The sequence below is a fragment of the Lynx rufus genome, unplaced genomic scaffold, assembly GCF_022079265.1.
Source record: "Lynx rufus isolate CCGP_SWC_20201006 ecotype Redwood Valley unplaced genomic scaffold, mLynRuf1.p SCAF_5, whole genome shotgun sequence".
Classification (NCBI taxonomy): Eukaryota; Metazoa; Chordata; class Mammalia; order Carnivora; family Felidae; genus Lynx; species Lynx rufus.
Genome location: NW_025814867.1, coordinates 153,155,360 through 153,174,066, shown reverse-complemented (window position 1 = coordinate 153,174,066; position 18,707 = coordinate 153,155,360). Strand labels below are relative to the sequence as shown.

At 51.9% G+C, this 18,707-nt stretch overlaps 1 protein-coding gene across 1 annotated transcript; it reads right to left on the bottom strand.

The window, feature by feature from the left end:
- Positions 1-8,941: 8,941 nt before the first annotated feature.
- B3GALT5 (beta-1,3-galactosyltransferase 5) lies at positions 8,942-9,883 on the bottom strand. The gene has a single exon (XM_047098531.1). It carries the CDS (start codon positions 9,875-9,877, stop codon positions 8,942-8,944), a length of 936 nt encoding a protein of 311 aa, XP_046954487.1. The 5' UTR covers positions 9,878-9,883.
- Positions 9,884-18,707: the final 8,824 nt, after the last annotated feature.

The window sequence follows — 18,707 nt, the reverse complement described above, 5'->3', positions numbered from 1 at the left end:
CCCAGAGCCCAACAGGAAGTGAGAATCGGCCTGAGTCTGCATTCAGTACAAGACGTGATGTGTGGACCACGTTGGAGGTGGGTAAAGGTGTCTAAAAAGAGTTAACTACTCGGTGAGGAAGAGCAACCTGAAGTTCAGGATAATTCGATTACACCTGAGGACAAAAGTCCCCTCGTCGTTGGGGCGCCTGGGGGGCGCAGTCGGTTGAGCGTCCGACTTCAGCTCAGGTCACGATCTCGCGGCCCGTGAGTTCGAGCCCCGCGTCGGGCTCTGTGCTGACGGCTCAGAGCCCGGAGCCTGTTTCCGATTCTGTGTCTCCCCCTCTCTCTGCCCCTCCCCTGTTCATGCTCTGTCTCTGTCTGTCTCAAATATAAATAAACATTAAAAAAAAATTAAAAAAAAAAAGTCCCCTCGTCGCAAAGTGGCAGTGGTATCAGCCTTTCCACCCAAATGACTGACGTGATTCACCGTAGATTCTCCGAGTCTGGAGGGCAAGGGAACAATATGCAGTAACTTAACAAATGGCAGGTATTATAGTTTGTAAAATTAAGATGCTCTACAATTTCTGTTGCTGTCACATTAGGATGATTTATTCCATCACAGCATTGGTGTGGTTTCCTAGTTCAACCGGCAGGTACTGAGTTAAACTCTAGTCTCCTGTTATTAAACACGGTCCCTGAAATGTATGCAACAGGTTTGTTGACCAAAACTGCCCCCTCAGCCACGGCCGGCTTTCAGCAACTAAGCCCGTTCCGCGGGATCAAAACAGATTCGTGAGGTGCAGGAGTCCGGGGACAACCTTCCTGGGCCATCCACATTCCTTTTCCGTGAGCCCGCCAGGCCCCGGGACGCCAAGCAGTGGCAATCCCGAGTCCAGAATTGACCCACACAGCTCAAGAGAGCGGACGTTGCTTCGGAGTTCTGGTTTTGAAAAATGCCCTCCAATACTGGCCAAGTGTGGTTTTCCGTGTCCCAAAGATTGCCACGAATGTAGTTATTTACACACAGAAAACAACAGCACTGAAAAGTCACATCGGTCGTCCCGTGTGTGTTTTCTGACAATTTGGTTAAGTGTTTTCTGGGACTAAAAGTTGAGGAAAAAAGGCAGATTTCTATAATCATGAAAAGAGGTGGAAGGGGGGGGTGTCAAGAGGGTGACAGGTGAGACAAGGCTGGCACGTGGGGGCTGTAGGGCAGGCACATGGAGTGCATCATAGGGTCCTACCTGCTATAGGTCCCACCTCCCTACAGGTCCTACCTGTCTGAGGCCTTCTGCTATGGAGAAGGGGGGACATGAAGTCAAGAAACAATGCTCTAAAACACTTCTAGGTTTTCAGGTCACAGTCTGCAGTAAAAGTGCACCCCTTTCAATACAGGTGTGCTGTTGCAAAGGGACACATGCACCCCAATGTTTATATGTTTATAGCAGCACTATCAACAATAGCCAAAGTATGGAAAGAGCCCAAATGTCCATCGATGGATGAACGGATAAAGAAGATGTGGTGTATATGTACAATGGAGTATTACTCGGCAATCAAAAAGAATGAAATCTTGCCATTTGCAACTACGTGGATGGAACTGGAGGGTATTATGCTAAGCGAAATTAGTCAGAGAGAGACAAATATCATAGGACTTCACTCACATGAGGAATTTAAGAGACAAGACAGATGAACATAAGGGAAGGGAAGCAAAAATAATATAAAAACAGGGAGGGGGACCAAACAGAAGAGACTCATAAATATGGAGAACAAACTGAGGGTTTCGGGAGGGGTTGTGGGAGGGGGGATGGGCCAAAGGAGTAAGGGGCATTAAGGAATCTACTCCTGAAATCATCGTTGCACTATATGCTAACTTGGATGTAAATTAAAAAATAAACAAATTATTTAAAAAGTGCATCCCTTTCCTCATCTACTGATTCGCCAGGAGCCACGGTGTTGGCTGTGCTTCAGACATCCTCCACCTTCCGGGGGCTCCTGGGTGGTTCAGTCAGTTAAGCGACAGACTCTTGATTTCGGCTCAGGTCATGATCTCACAGTTTGTGAGTTGGAGCCCCGCATCGGGCTCTGTGCTGACAGCTCAGAGCCTGGAGCCTGCTTCGGATTCTGTGTCTCCCTCTCTCTCTGCCTCTCCCCCACTCGAGCACTCTCTCTCTCTCTCTCTCTCTCTGTCTCTCTCAACAAAAAACACTTAAAAATTTTTTAGAAAGTCTTTAGAAACCGTCTGCCTTCCAGTCTAGGCTCTCCTGCCCCCTCTAAAACCACTTCAATAAAGGCCATTTCAGTTCCATTCAACAAATATTTGCTGAGTATCTACTATGTGCCAGGAGCTGTGCTAAAGTTTTAAGGCGCATCAGTGAGGAAAACAAAGATCTATGCCTGCAGAGAGCTTTCCTTAAAGTGGGTTGAAATATAAACAATAAACAAAATAGATAATCATAATACATAGGTATTATATACTCTGTTAGAAATTGGTAAGTGCGGTGGGGAAAAATAACACAAGGTAAGGGGATGTGGCGGGGGCGGGGGGCAAGCTGCAATTTCATGTAAGCTGGTCCAGGTAAGCCTCGCTAAGAAGGCGATATCTGACCAAAGGCTTGAAGGAGGCAAAGGAGTGAGTCATGAGACCCTCTGGGGAAAGGGTGATCCTGGCAGAAGGAACACCAGTGCAAAGGCCCTGAGGTTGGTGGAATCCATCTGTGATGTCCCAGGAAAGGCAAGAAGGTCAGTGTGGCTAGAAGGGTGGTGCTACTGGAGGCTATAGTGGCAGGAAGGGGAGAGTGTGAAGGGACAAAATTAAGGAATAAAGGCAGATGACAATATTAAAGATGTGGCTTTTACTCAGAGATGGGGAGCCTCCGGAGGGCTCTGAGCAGACCAGGAGATGCTCTGATCTATATTTTCGAAGAAGGGTGCTCTGGAAGCCGTTTTGGGAGCAGACCCACAGGATGCAGGGGTGGGACCCGAGAGAGAGCACGCGGGAGCCGCTGCAGGAAGGAGGCAGGCAGGTGCGAGGGGCGGGGCTTGGGCAGGGGGCGGGGCTTGGGCAGGTGGCGGCAGAGAGGCGGTGGGAAGAGGTGGGCTTCTGGATACAATCTGAAGGTACAGCCAGCAGCGGACAAGCACAGTAGATGGGCAAGGAGGCGCCAGCATGTGGGAGAACCAAGAGCACCAAGCGTCCTGGGAGCTGGGGAGACGTGAGCCAACCCCACCGAGAACAGCTTGTGCGGTCAGGCCACACGAGGACCGAGAACCCAGCCCGGACCAGCAACACAGGTCCTCGGAGAGGACCGCCTGATGGAGGGGACCCAACATCTGATTCAGGAAGAGCAGGAGGGAAGAAGTGTAAGACCACGCAGAACTCCCTGTGGGTGGGGCTGCAGAGGGAACAGAATGGAGCCCTGGCTGGAGGGAAAGAGGGTGTCAAGGAAGGCTGTTGATGAGTTTTTAAGATGCAAATGACAGCACGCCTGTGTGCATATGGGGTGACCCGGCAGAGGGGGACCCCGCGCAGGAGTCCTGCACCCCAGGACGCGGGGAAAGGCTGGAATCAAGTGCAAGAGCACTGGGGCTGGGGCCACACAGCCCGGTCCCGGAGGAAGGCGGGGGCCAGGGTTCAGACACCCGCGGGTGGGCGTGTGGAGGGGTGCACAGGGCGAGCAGGGACGTGCAGCCCACACCACGGGCTCCTGCCTGGGACGCCCGCCCAGGGGGTCACAGCCTGATTCCGCTACTCTGCAGCTCACGCTAGCTGCTCCCCGCTGCGCTGCCTGGGCTTCCTCGTCTGCAAAGCAGGGCCCCTGCTGGCACCCTCTCCCCAGAGAGCTGCCTCCAGCATTTAAGGGGACAGTGCATGTAATATCACCCTCATCTCAGCACCTGGAAAACAGGGCGCACCACAGTCACTCTTCTCTGGATGCGCGCGAGCCAAGATACCGTCCCGGCTCCCCTGGGTCCCAGTGCAAAACCAATCGTCGGGTGTCACTGGAGAAGCATCGCTTTGCTTCCTAATTCACACTGTCACAGAGCTTCCTACGCTCACCGGCTGGCAAGGTGACGTCATGAACACACCCGGAGGCGGAACCCGCGTTCCCGGACAGACAGGCATTGATGTTACTCAGACGCCTCCAATGGCTGGTTAATATCTCCCTGCGTGTGCAGACGTTTTTACCGGTTGGGGAGAGGCTTTCTGTTCGAGGACAGAAAAGGCTACTGGGGCTAGTTGGGGCTGCCCAAGTCCCTCCCAAGCAACAGGTGGTTGGGGGAGTGGGCGGGGGGGGGGGGGGGCTATTTCATTCTCAGGTTAACCGAAGCCAAGACTCAAGAGGCCAGACGGGAATGTGGCAATAAAATCTTGCCAGACCAACTCCAATCCAGATGGGAATGACCCTACCGGGTAGTCCTGGCCACTCCCTCCACTGCAGGGCTGAAGGAATACCCAGGCTGGGTCCGCCTCACAAGGATTTAACGCAGCCCCCCTGAGTTTCTCCAGTGCTCGCCCCTGCTGGGGAGAGGGTCCGGTCTAGCCTAACATTTCCTGGGGTGGTTCTGGGTCTGTTGTGTCCTTGCTAGGATTCACAGTAACAACAGCAACAACGACAACAACAACTAACCACGTCCCTTCTGGTCCTGGTGCTTTAGGTCTTTGTTAATAGTAATACGGTGTAAGCAAAACGTGGGAAAATGGGAAGAAAATTCTTTGTTCCAAATTACTAAAACCATGGTCTCAGACCACACCAGAAATTTATCCCACTGCTGGGTATGTCACCAACAGGTCCATGGAGAGGCACATAAAGATGTTTGGGGGGGAGGGGGGCCTACCCCGCACAGTGGTCCTGGGTCCAAACCCACCCCGTTTACAGAACCGGTAAATCTCACACAAGCCCAGTCCTCCACACCCACCTGATGCCCGCTGACCTGATGACAACAAAATGCTTTAATCCCTCAGCCATAACCTGATGTACCAAGGTAGATCCCAGGTTGTCCCCACATGACACCTCTTGAGATCCTCATAGGCCCTCCATCTATACTCTGACTGCCCACGGAGCCGGCCTACTTAGCACCCATTTTATGCTCACCAAAAGTTGCACTTAACCCCACCCCACCCCCAGCCCTGACCCCCTTTATGTGCAGAAATACGACCCCCAACTCAAACAGCCCTGGAGATAAGATTCAGGAGATATGGCTCTGGTGGCACAGTTACCCGACTGTCACACAAGGCCACAGATGCCCTGGACCCCTGGTGATGGCGACCCAGATGATGACAAGAACTCCCTGTGGGTGCCTCACAGCCACTCACCCCTCAGTCCCCACCGATCCCTCCCCAAGGCTGCTGTGTCTGGCTAAAGGAACGGTGTTCCTAGGAATGGTAGATGGGAAGGGGACGCCACTTCAATGTCACAATACCAATAATACTAGCAGTGACTGAGCTGTGGGATGTGTCGCACCTCGCCCTGAAAATATTAAAATATTCTCCAATAACCCTAATGACACTCAGCTCTCACCACGAAGTCCAGGCGAGCTGTAGGACTGCTGATTGCTGGAACAGTCACCTTGGTGAGACTCGTGACAGGACTAGCCGGGGGACTAATTTGAAGCAGTGCAATCACTCTAAATGTCACAGCCACTGTGTCCGCAGTGGTGGCTGGAACCCGACAGGATTTTATACTTATCTAAACATCATCAGACTCAATGGCTTCCATGGTCTTAGAGCACCAATTAGCCTTAGACAATTTATTGGCTGAACAAACAGAGAAATGTGCTATTGCAAATCCATCCTGATGTTTCTACATCAATGTTCTACATTCTACATTAATGCTTTCAGAGATGGGGAACAAAGGGTTAACATCACCCTCCATCTGGCCTCTTGGCTACATCATTTTAAGAACCCCAGGCTCAAGCCATCTGGGGCTCCACCTGCCAAGTGTTACCTGTCTCTTGCCTCTCCTTGGGCTATTTTACTGCCGCTTCTATTTCGGCCACGCCTCTTTAATTCATTTGTCCAATGTGCGTCCTCCAGAATACAACAAGCTGATGCTCGCATGAGGATTCAAGTCCATACCGACTGGGGACCATGTTTCCATATCAGCGTTAGATCAGATAGCAAGACATTTCCATGACCTCCAGTGATAGGCGGGGTCTCTGCCCTTGATGAGCAGGAAGTAGATAAAAAAGATCGAGGGGTACCTGGGTGGCTCAGTTGGTTGAGCGTCAGGCTTTGGCTCAGGTCATGATCTCAAGGTTCACGGGTTCGAGCCCTGTGTCAGGCTCTGTGCTGACAGCTTGGAGCCTGGAGCCTGCTTCAGGTTCTGTGTCTCCCTCTCTCTCTGTCCCTCCCCTGTTCACACCCTCTCTCTCAAAAACAAATAAAACATTAAAAATTTTTTTTAAAAAAAGAAGATTGAGAACTCGATCCATGTTCCCCTTAAGAATAAGGAGGATGAGGGGCACCTGGGGGGCTCAGTCGATTAAGCATCTGACTTCAGCTCAGGTCATGATCTCACGGTTCGTGGGTTTGAGCCCCATGTCAGGCTCTGTGCTGACAGCTCAGAGCCTGGAGCCTGTTTCGGATTCTGTGTCTCCCTCTGTCTCTGCTCCTCCCCTGTTCATGCTCTGTCTTGCTCTGCCTCTCTCTCTCAAAAATAAATTTTAAAAGTTAAAAATATATAAAAAAAAAAGAGGAGGATAAAATCTCTCGGGAGGGACAGAAGACCATCAGGGACCACAGGACCAAGCCCCAAATGAAAAACGCTATGCACCTGGGGCATTCTTGTCGGCTGTTACTACTAAGCTGCTTCTCTCTCAGAGCAGAACCAGGAGACGACCCCACCCAAGCAAGACTAAAAACAACAGCTTCGGCCATATCCTGTCAACCCAGGAGCAAACCAGAAGCTCTGGAAACCCGAAAGACCCTGGCTCTGAAAACACCAGCTACCGGGTGGCCTGCCAGTATCGACCAATCAGGACGAGGCACTTTTCTGTCCCTTAGTAGCGTAAGGGACTGGAGTGGGAACACTGGGGGGGGGGGGGGGGGATCTTTCTCTATATAAGCAGGGCCTCCCCTTTGTCCAGGGAGGCCAGCATAACCGCTCTCTTGGTGCTGTGTCTCCTTCAGCTCAAGCTGTTTCCCGTGCCTTTGAAGTTTGGGTCCGGCCTCATTTCTATCATTGTTGGGCCCAAGAATACGACTTGGGTAACACAGCCACACCTGTGCTCACGGCCGCCATGGCTGAGCTGCAGGCTGATGCAGAGAAGTCCAGATCCTGAGTCAGCCACACCTCACCCACCTAGCCCAGGGGCCACACGGTCACGCACACCAGACAAGGTGGACATCTGGGCACAAACACAGCCCTACCGCCAGACGAGCTGCTTCACCCTCAACACCCACCCACCATCACCTTCCGAATCAGGGGCAACCCATTCTGCAGGACCCAGGCCCTGGCAAAATCCGGGCTTCAAAAACATGAGCTCAGTCCCCGATTTTCCCACCTGGGAAGGAGCGTTTTCCGAACACGACCCAGCACGCTCAGATCAGCCAGGGTAAGGAAACACATCTGCGAAGCAACGACTCGTCCAGATACAACAAATGCGGTTGCAAACTAGGATGCCACACCTCGACCTGCAAGCTAACATCACCACGGCCGTTCTGCGGCAGATACCTCTTCCTGAGTTCAGGTAGGAGCTTAGTCCAACGATTGTGAGTTACGCGGCCACGTGGGGCCTTGGCTTTGAGCGCTGGTAAAGTCAAATCGGATAAGGTAAAAAACAAGAACCAGTTATTCCCACAACCAGGAGCAAGGTGACTCCGTGTGCAATCGATGGCGGCCAAACGCGGTTGAGACCCCTCTGCACAGCAGCGCCTCGCGTCCACGGCCCGCGGAACGGGCCCCTGCAAACGTCCAGGCAGGAAAAAGTCAAAGGATGAAGTCCTCCACAAACTCTGTCGTTCCTTGGCCGTCTGAAAAATCCAAAGATGAGCTGGGGTAGGGTGTGCCAAGCAGACACAGGAAGACAGCCCCTCCTGACCAGAGTGCCTTCGGCGCTCGGTGTCCCAGGGGGTCCTTGAGGACATCTTGACTTAAACCCGCCTGAATTCCCAGAAAAGCTCCCAGAGTCCTTCCCAGGCCGAGCCTTGCGCCCCGCTGCCCTCCCGTGGGAACCCCGACAGACCAGGGGCATCCGCAACAAACAGACGCCCTGGGAGAGGTCGGCAGTACGGCCAAGAATCTGCACCACAGCCCGACTCTGCAGCCATTTCTAAGCCGAATCTTCCATCTAGGGACGGCGCTTTCTGAGGGGCTCTTGCCTGGGATGTTCTCGTTCTGCCCTGAGCGGAGGGCCGAGACGCTCACAGGGACTCGGGGTCCAGCTGGACCCACCGCAGAGAATTAAGGATCTGGGGGCACGCTGCTTCGCCCCAGTGACAGCACTAAAAGCACAAGGATTAGGAGCGGAGGCGGAGGGGACTCTACAAAGGGGCTGAAGGGCGTCAGCAGCAGGCGTCTCTCCGGGACGGAGGGGCCGACCGAGTCGTTGGCTGCACCTGAGTTCCAACGGTGCTGGATTTTTCATCGCTGCCCCAACGTTCACTGGCCGGGAGCCTTGGGACGAGGCCCTGTGCCTCCGCACGCTGCTGTTTCCTGTGTGTCAGAGGGGGACGCAGTGTGGACGCACTGTGGAGACGGCCCCTGCAAATGGGAAGACATGGGCGTGCATCACATGCTTAGTGCAACAGCGTAGGTACTCAGGAGATGGCATCTGTTATTGCTTGGGCACCAAGCGGTTTCTCTCAGGCTCACGTGCTGGTTCAGACGTGGAGGAGATCACCCTCCCCTGCCTCTCCCCCCTCCTCGCTCCCCCCCTACCCCCACGTCGATCCTCAGCAGTGCCACCCAAGATCTTCCAAAGCTATCTGACGTGTGTCCACGGGTGCCCCCGGGCTCTCCTCATTCAGCTGGGCACTCTTCCCCCAGAGAATTTTCCAGAGCCTGCCAATAGCTCAGCATGTGGTGAGGCTTGACGAAATGGCAGGCCACGATCTTCTTAAAACGACACGTGGAAAAGCGTAACCCGTTCGGGAAGAAGGTCTGCTCGGAGTGAAGTTCCTCCAGCCTGATTTGCAGTTTGGCGAGGCAGAGCCCCACGAAGACGTCTTCCAGCTTAATGAACGGGACGCTCTCCGAGACGTTGTACACCTGACCCGCGACATCGCTGGAGAACACGTAGCCAGTGCCCGAGCAGAAGGGCGGGTACTTGTCCCACGGGTATTCGTACTTACTGACAAACCACTTGTTGTGCTTGTCCCTAATGGGAAACTCGTTCAGTTTTAAGAAGCCGGTGAAAAACCGGGTGGTTCTGTTTTTCTTCAGAAGCAGCTCGGTCAGGTAGTAGACGTTGACGAACATGTCGGAGTCCGTTTTCATCACAAAAGCCGCCTGAGGACAGAAGCGGTGAATCCACTCTATGCCCATCATGGTCTTCAGGGTCAAGTTGAAGTAGGCGTCCACGAAGTCCTTCTGGATAATGTCGCGATGTTGCTGGCTCTCCTGTGCCACCAGTCTCGACAGGTCCTTGTTGGCCGTGGCTCCCAGGAGGAAGAACGTTTTTATTTGCTTGCCACTCACGTTCTTTTCTTTCCCCCACGTGTTCCGGATGACCGTGCGAGCAAACAACTGTTCGTGGGAGGAGGTCACCAGCAGGACAAGGAAAGGGGGGTCCTGCCTGCAGTTGATATCTGGGAGCTGAAGGAAGCTCCCTCTTTCTTTCTTGAAAACAAACGGCTCGCCTTTAAAAGGAGTCAGACTGGACATGCTAAAATACAAACAGAGGGCTCCCAGGACCACCAGCGAGACATATACCAGTCGCATCTTCACAAAAGCCATCTGAAAGGAGCAAAGTGGAGTCGTTAGACCTCAAAAGGAGGACAGCGTGCTTAGCTCTGCCCCGGGAGGCTTAGTGGGGGGAAGACAGAGACGCTGGGGTCTCGTTGCACAGGTGGAGAGCCGTGCGTCAGCAGTGAGCATGGATGCCCGACAGGGTCGTCCACTCCAGAGCGTGAGGCCGGAGCACAGCGCTCCAGGCCAGCCCGCCCTTCGCCCATGGGGCTCTCAGACTCCCCCTCTAACACACGGGATCAGATCTCCCACTGGGTCCTTCTAGCTCTGCCCGTCCCGGACTCCATAACGACATCCAGCCAGAGAACCTGCGAGACTGGAACCCACGTGTTCTAGGTCTCAACGTACGAACCATCTGCATTCTTCTCTGACGGAGTCAAGCATCATCCTACCACGCCCAGAAAGAAGCAAGACCAATGTTGTGATCTGTACAACTTCGCTCCCCCCTCTTACCCAGGAGGCTACCTTCCAAGACCCCCAGCAGGTGCCTGACACCGAGCACAGTGCCGAACCTCGTTCCTATAACTTGCTAATTTTTAAATTAGGCACAGTAAGAGATTAACGGCAATAATGAACAATCCAATAGAGCAGTTTTAATCATACACTGTAATAAAAGTTATGTGAATGTGGTCTCTCTCTCTCAATATCTAACTGTGCTGTCCTCACCCTCCTTGGGATGATGGGAGGTGACAAAATGCCTGTGTGATGTGATGAGGTGAGCGAGGCAGGCGGGTGACGTTGTGCTAGGCTGCTGCTGACCTTCTGATGAGAGGTCAGAATGGGGACCATCGGCTTGGGGACAGCGGTTGACCGCGGGTGACTGACACCTCGCAACACAAAACCTCAGAGAAGGCGGGGGGGATACTGTACCTTGGTTCTGTCCCTGCTAGAGGTGCTGGTTTTACTTTTTTAGGTGACTTCTTTCAATGTCCTGATTCTTTCGTCTTGTGCCCATTCATCTCTGTCATTGTCAGCAAATGCAGGACCACCCGTGTTAATGTTGTAACATTAAGAAAGGATGGGGCGCCTGGGTGGCGCCGTCCGTTAAGCGTCCGACTTCAGCCAGGTCACGATCTCGCGGTCCGGGAGTTCGAGCCCCGCGTCAGGCTCTGGGCTGATGGCTCAGAGCCTGGAGCCTGCTTCCGATTCTGTGTCTCCCTCTCTCTCTGCCCCTCCCCCGTTCATGCTCTGTCTCTCTCTGTCCCAAAAATAAATAAACGTTGAAAAAAAAAATTTTTAAAAAAAAGAAAGGAAATCACTCACTTTCTCCTGGCTCCGACGGACCCTCTGGCTTGAAAGCTAAGCCACGGGGTAGATTCCGGGAGGCAACTTGCCAAAGAGCTGTCAGTGAGTGCCAAGGGGCACTGTCAGGTTCCGGACTCACTTCGTTTGTCCAAAATGCGGATTCTCATCCTCGAGAGTCACTATGAGGAAAAGACAAAAAGAATAGCGCCATTCACATCAGTCATGCCTCGCCAGCAGCCCCTCCCCATTACATCGGCCGTGCCAGACAGAACCACATTACCACCTACCCGGGTGACCTTGAGAAGCATTTGGCGCCCCCCCCCCACTCCAGCCTCACTTTTCTTATCTGCAAAGTGGGTGCGATCAACACAAACTCTGCCGCCTGGTTCACCTGTCGACAAATAACAGCATGCAAATACCCAAGAAGCCTGCTGGGCCTGATGCACTAGGACAGCACCGGGAGCTCAGTAAGGGGACGCGGTGGACTCACAAGTGAGTTTGGGTCCAATTCCTCATGCTGAAAACTGACCTCCTATGTAAGAGTATGTGGCTGAGGCTTACAGAATTTAACACAGGGAAGAAATCCATCTATTCTCAACTCAGTGCTCCTGTCTGCAAAATGTCCTTCTGCAGGGAGCAAGACAAAAAAAGCACCTGAGTGGAATGATGAAAGGATCAGGGTGCCTGGGTGGCTCAGTCAGTTGAGCATCTGACTTCAGCTCAGGTCATGATCTCGCGGTTCGCGAGTTGAGCCCCGCGTCGGGCTCTGTGCTGACAGCTCGGAGCCTGGACCCTGCTTCAAATTCCGTGTCTCCCTCTCTCTCTTCCCCTTCCCCTTCCCCTGCTTGTACTCTGTCTCTCTCTCAAAAATAAATAAACATTAAAATTTTTTTAAAAAAAGAAAGAAAAGGAAAGAACCCTGAATCCAACCTTCCACCGGAGGGCACCCAGCATCAATAAGGAACAGAGCCTGGAACACCACGTTTCAAGCAAAGGAAATACATATCCCCCAGGTTCTGCCCCTCACAGTCTGGCTGAGAGGAGGGAACCCTTAGCATAAAGCAGCTCCACGGACAGAGCCAAGAACAAACAACTGCTCTGCTGTGGAAGCCCCACCTTCAAAACCCACCGGGACCAGTCCGCGTGGCCCAGCTATCCAGTCAGTAACGGAACAGCACTTTATTTAGCAGATTCTGGGTCCCCGGCTCTGCTCTTTCAACCTATGAGCACTACAGACACGGACACATAGCCTGGGAACTGGAGTAGATCAGTATTGTGCATGAATTATAGATCAAGGCAAGCCAGAAGGCGGCAGGTCCCTCCCTCCCTTCTCCGCCTCCTGCCCTCCACGGGCTCCTCTGTAGGTATCACTACAACTCCAGGCTGGGGCAGCTGTGTTCCTCCTGGGCCGGTGTGCCCAGAGGGCCAGGGGTGTGCCCTCCTAATACTGTACAGGGCTGTGCACAGGTTAGACCCTGGGCACGTTCAAATTACAAGGGAATAAGCAAGTAACAGCACATCAAGGGCCTTTAGGGCAGGGAAAGGCTGTCTGCAGGGAGCCCAGGAGTCAGCATCTTAATGGACAGTCATGTGGAGGGTCCCTTCCCAGGCCAGGTGGGTAAAACTCCTGACATAAGGCTACAGGGCCTGAAGACAAACGGAATGGAAATCCATCTCCAAGGGCAGGAAAACATCTGCAAAATCAAGTTTAATGGACTGGGCTGGGGCGGGAGCGGGGGCACAGGGGGGGCAGGCAGGAGAGGACCTCCTCGATCTAAAAGGAAAGGGGTGATGAATGGAACTTCAAGAGATACCGTAAGAAAAAAGATCCCATCAAGAGAGTTCAAAAGCAAGCCACAGAATGGGAGAACATATCTGCCATACATTGATGTGACAAAGGACTATTATGTAGACTCTGTCAAGAACTGCTATGAATCAACAAGAAAACCACAAAACAAACAAAAAAAAAAAACCCACAATTAAAAAAAAAATGAATTGTGACAGGTATTTCACAAAAGAAGACATCCAAATGGCCAAAACCCAAGGAAGTACATCATTAGTCATTAGGGGAATGCAAATGAAACCACAAGTACCACAGCCACCCATGAGGATGACTAAAAGGAAATGGGCGTGTAAATTAATCCAAACACTTCGGAAAGCCGTAATCGTCTGGCAGCATCTACGGCAGGGAAAGCTGGACGCCATGACCCAGCAAACAACTCCCGAGCTCAGACACAACAGAAATGGGGCACGGCCAAGAACGCACGGAACACGTTGCTGCCCGTGAGTGCCAAAACCTGTGATATCCATCTGGGTCCAAACAGGAGAGAGAAGCCACACAGTAATCCAAAGGGAAAGTTTAACGTAAAGAATTGTTCCTATAACAAGGGATGTGAGTGAGGAGAGATTAGCAAGAAGCAGAGATCTCTGGGGCGCCCGGGTGGCTCGGCCGGTTGAGCGTCCGACTTTGGCTCAGGTCATGATCTCCGGTTTGTGAGTCTGAGTCCCACGTCGGTCTCTGTGCTGACAGCTCAGAGCCTGGAGCCTGCTTCGGATTCTGTCTCCCTCTCTCCCTGCCCCTCCCCAACTCTCTCTGTCTCAAAAAATAAACATTAAAAATTTTTTAATTAAAAAAATTTTAAAAAAGAAGTAAAAAGATCTCTAAAAACACAGGAACAGGGGCGCCTGGGTGGCTCAGTTGGTTAAGAGTCCGACTTCGGCTCAGGTCACGATCTCACGGTCCGTGAGTTCGAGCCCCGCGTCGGGATCTGGGCTGATGGCTCAGAGCCTGGAGCCTGCTTCCGATTCTGTGTCTCCCTCTCTCTCTGCCCCTCCCCCGTTCATGCTCTGTCTCTCTCTGTCTCAAAAATAATTTAAAAAAAATTAAAAAAAAAAAACAAAAAACAAAAAAACACAGGAACAGCAGATATAAGGAGCAGAACTGCCCGTAGCAGAGGAGAAACCCTGAGGACAGTCCCCCAACCCAGCCCTGAGATGCAGACCTCCATGACAAGGGCACAGCCTGGCCCACTGACAGCACAGAAGTCACTGTGGGCCCAGAGTCATTTTCACCAAGTAGTCAAAAAAAGAATGAACATGGAGACAAGACACGATACATTGATAAAGGCACAAACGTAAATTAAAAATTTCTTTGGACAGCAGAATGGGCCAATCAAATGTGACACAGCCATTAAAAAATACAAACTTCTGATATACCCACTGTGTATTAATCTGATAGACATTATGCTGAATGAAAAGAGCCAGACATGAAAGTTATGTTCTGAATGATTCCACTGATAAGAAGCTCAAAACCAGGCAAAATATATCGCTGATGATAGAAGCCAGAATAGTTGTTACCTTTGATGGAGGGATTACTAACCAGGAGAGGGCACGAGGACCCTTCTGGAAAGCTGGTTTTATTCTTGATCTGGGTAGTGGTTTACATGGGTGTAGACACATGTAAAATTTCACTGAGCCATACGGGTTAAGACGTGTGTACTTTGCTGTATGTAAGTTGTACCACCATTATTTTTTAATAATTTTAATTAAAAATAAATCTCTGAAAAGGGGAGATCTTCTATAACATAGCCCGAATTCATTTGGCCACAAATCTGATTCCCACCCCCCCCCCCAACCACCACCACCACAAGATGTTTCACGGACCAGTGTATCACAGGACAAACCTGTTTTGTGCCCAGGTCTTAATTTATAAAGAGGCATGAATGACAACCCGGACAAGTCAATGTCATTGAAAGAAAATGTTAATGTTACAGTTTTCTTAGAAACAAAAGACATGGCTTGTCATTCTGGGCCACAGGAGGGTCACAGGTTTTGGTCAGGAAGCAGGAGCAACAGACAGGTTTGAGCCTTTTGTGGTAAAGGCAATACACACAGCAGGGTGAACAGCTTAGGACTGGCTAGTTTGAATAATTCTGGGAGCCAGCTCTGGGGATGGCCCCTAGATACCCAGCACCTGGCCGTGGGATGATTAAGGCAGAGGAATCTTATCTCCTGGGGCACAAGGGCCAGGGGGCAGAGGACCTGTGACTCTGGACAGGTTAGTTTGCATATTCACGATCTGGTCCTGGCTGGGTCCTACCTTATCCCTAAGAATTGACTCAACCTGGGGGGGGGGGCAGTCCCTCCCCATCCAGAAAGCATTTTTGTCATTGTTGTTTTTTTTTTTTTAATTTTTAAAAAAAAATTTTTTTTTCAACGTTTATTTATTTTTGGGACAGAGAGAGACAGAGCATGAACGGAGGAGGGGCAGAGAGAGAGGGAGACAGAGAATCGGAAACAGGCTCCAGGCTCTGAGCCATCAGCCCAGAGCCCGACGCGGGGCTCGAACTCACGGACCGCGAGATCGTGACCTGGCTGAAGTCGGACGCTTAACCGACGGCGCCACCCAGGCGCCCCATCATTGTTGTTTTTAAGATGTCAAAACGTAGCAGCTTACAGAAAATTAAAAATAGAATTAATAGGACCCCAGGAAATGAAGCCTGGGGCTTGCTTTTTCTGGGAGCTCTCAAGTGTTGACAGCTGCTTTAACCTACCAGTTGCCCAGACAAGGAAGACAGGCTCCTTGATCAAAGAGTGCAGTTTCTACAACATTCTACAATATTTCATTCGTTGCCAGGCCAGGACCATCTCCACTTCCCATTATAAGTCAGCTTAAGATGCCAGACAGCAGATTTTAAAAATCCCTTTTTGTTCATTTCAGGCAGCCTGCTGGGATGGAAACATCGAGGAATTTGGAAACAGAAGATCTTGTTCACGTCTGGCTCCATCAACAGGGCGCCGTAATTTGGCCCAGGACACTTCAAGGCTGCTGATCTGCGTCTTTGTCTCCAACTGGGATCGTGACGTCTGCCTCACGGGGTGGCTGGAAAGCTCTGACTTCATGGCAGTAATTATTTCCGTCCTGGGTCTTATCCCAGTGTGCCCTCGGAGAGTATCGACTCGTAACTCGACTCCTCTTCAAGCTCCACCTGGCCAGCAGTATTCGGCCCAGCGTGCTTCCGGTCACAGACAAGCAGGGGTGCCCTGTTCACGGGGTGACCCAAAGCCAAAGGAGAGCGGACAGAGCGGTCTAGAAGGCCCTCAGAGAGCCTCGCTCCTGGCTGGCTGCTTCCAAACATATAGGACTACAAAGGAAATCAACGACGTTGGAATAAGTGCACCAAAATAGTTTTTAAAGCGCACCAGGGCAATGTGTGCACTTCTTTATTGCAGCATGTGACAACGGTTTCTGGCTCCAGGTCTGATAACTGCCTCAATTTTGAAGGCAGCGGGAGCCGTGCCCATATCTGGAAATGTTTACAACTACTATCACGGGATGTGAAATCACGGGTGATTTCTTTGAGAGACAGAGTCACGGGCTCTGCTGCATGGGTCAGTGTCTGCTACGGGCTGATTTGTGTCCCCCTTGAAATTGGGGTGTTGGGAGTCCTGCCCCCCCGCCAGTACCTCAGAACGTGACCTCATTTGGAGACAGGGTCTTTACCAAATCGCCATAAGGTCATCAGGGTGGGCCATCATCTAGTTATAACTCGTGTCCTTATGAAAAGGGGGTATTTGGGGGCGCCTGGTGGGTCAATCGGTTAAGCATCCGACTTTGGCTCAGGTCATGATCTCGGGGTCTGTGAGTTCGAGCCCCATGTTGGACTCTGTGCGGGCAGCTCAGAGCCCGGAGCCTGCTTCGGATTCTGTGCCTCCCTCTCTCTCAGCCTCTCCCCACTCACACTCGGTCTCTCTCTCTTTCTCAAAAAATGAGTAAACATTAAAAAAAATTTTTTTATTGGGGCGCCCGAGTGGCTCAGTCGGTTAAGCGTCCGACTTCAGCCAGGTCACGATCTCGCGGTCCGTGAGTTCGAGCCCCGCGTCGGACTCTGTGCTGACAGCTCAGAGCCCGGAGCCTGCTTCGGATTCTGTGTCTCCCTCTCTCTCTGCCCCTCCCCCACTCATACTCTGTCTGTCTCTGTCTCAGACATAAATAAACATTAAAAAAATTTTTTTTTATTTTTTTTTATTTTAGAGAAGGGGATATTTGGAAACAGACACACACGGGGATAACACCACGTGAGGACGTAGGCAGAGACGGCGTGATGCATCTACAGGCCAAGGAAGGCCAAGATGGCCAGCAACTACCGGAAGCCAGGAGAAGGGCCCAAAGGAGAGTCCCCCTCACAGCCCCTGAAGGAACCATCCCCTGCCCACACCTTCGTCTCAGACTTCCAGCCTCCAGAGCTGTGAGACGACACCTTTCCGTTGTTTTAAGCCACCCGCCTGGGGTCCGTAGTTACAGCAGCCCCAGGAAGCTAATACGGGGCCCACGTTCGTAACGGAAGAAAGCGCGAAATCACAGTCAGAGGCTCGTGAAAATAAGAACGGAGGGTTTTTTCCCACAGTAGGTGTCGGACCCCAGGTCTGGTGCACAGGGTCCCACACAGCCCGTGGTGGACAGGCTCGCACACCTGAGCCGAGGACGGTCACGCCTCAGAACTACCCAGGTGGCACCTGGGGGGGCAGACGGCACCGTGGAGCTGGAGGCACTGGGGGGACAGCCCCACACTGCCAGTCACTCTTGAGAAGGTGTGTGTGTCCCTCCCTGCTTCTCTCCGCTCCGGCTGGCTGGCTGGCTCACAGCCGAACTGGGGCCTGGCAGCCAGGCTGGGGTCGAGCAGAGGGGGGCGTCTGTGAGCTGCACCCGTTTACCACTTTGGGGGATAAAACGTACGTGTTTTGTTTTTGTTTTAAGAGAGAGAGAAAGAGCACAAGCAGGATAGGGTCAGAGGGAGAGACAGAGAGAGAATCCCAAGCAGGCTTCATGCTCAGTAGAGTCCAACATAGGGCTCGACTCCACAACCCTGGGATCATGACCTGAGCCGAAATCAAGAGTCAGATGCTCAACCGACCGAGACACCCAGGTGTCCCTAAAATGTACTCTTTAATTATATTTTAAAAAAATTTTTTTAACGTTTTTTTTTTTGAGAGACAGAGAGAGAGTGTGCGCGGGAGAAGGGCAGAGAGAGAGGGAGACACAGAATCTGAAGCAGGCTCAGGCACAGAGTCCGAAGCGTAGCTCAAACTCACGAACCGTGAGATTATAATCTGAGCTGAAGTCAGATGTTTAACCGACTGAGCCACCCAGGGGCCCCTTTTTAATTGTATTCTAAAATTTTTTAATGTCAATTTATTCTTGAGAGAAAGGGACACAGAACATGAGCAGGGGCGGGGCAGAGAGAGAGGGAGACACAGAATCCGAAGCAGGCTCCGGGCTCTGAGCTGTCAGCACAGAACCCGACGTGGGGCTCGAACTCACAAACCTCAAGATCATGACCTGAGCAGAAGTCAGACACTTAACTGACTGAGCCACCCAGGCGCCCCTTAATTGTGTTTCTAAAATGGTTACACTGGCTGACAATTTAAAATTATTTTCCTGATTAACAAAATAAACTTCAGCTCTGTTTCAACCCCTCTCCGGTTTACAAACTGTTTTACCTTCTATCCTGGCTCCTGCGAGGCTCAGCAGAAGCCCTCAGGAGGCGGCCAGTGGATGCGGCCTTCCCCACCA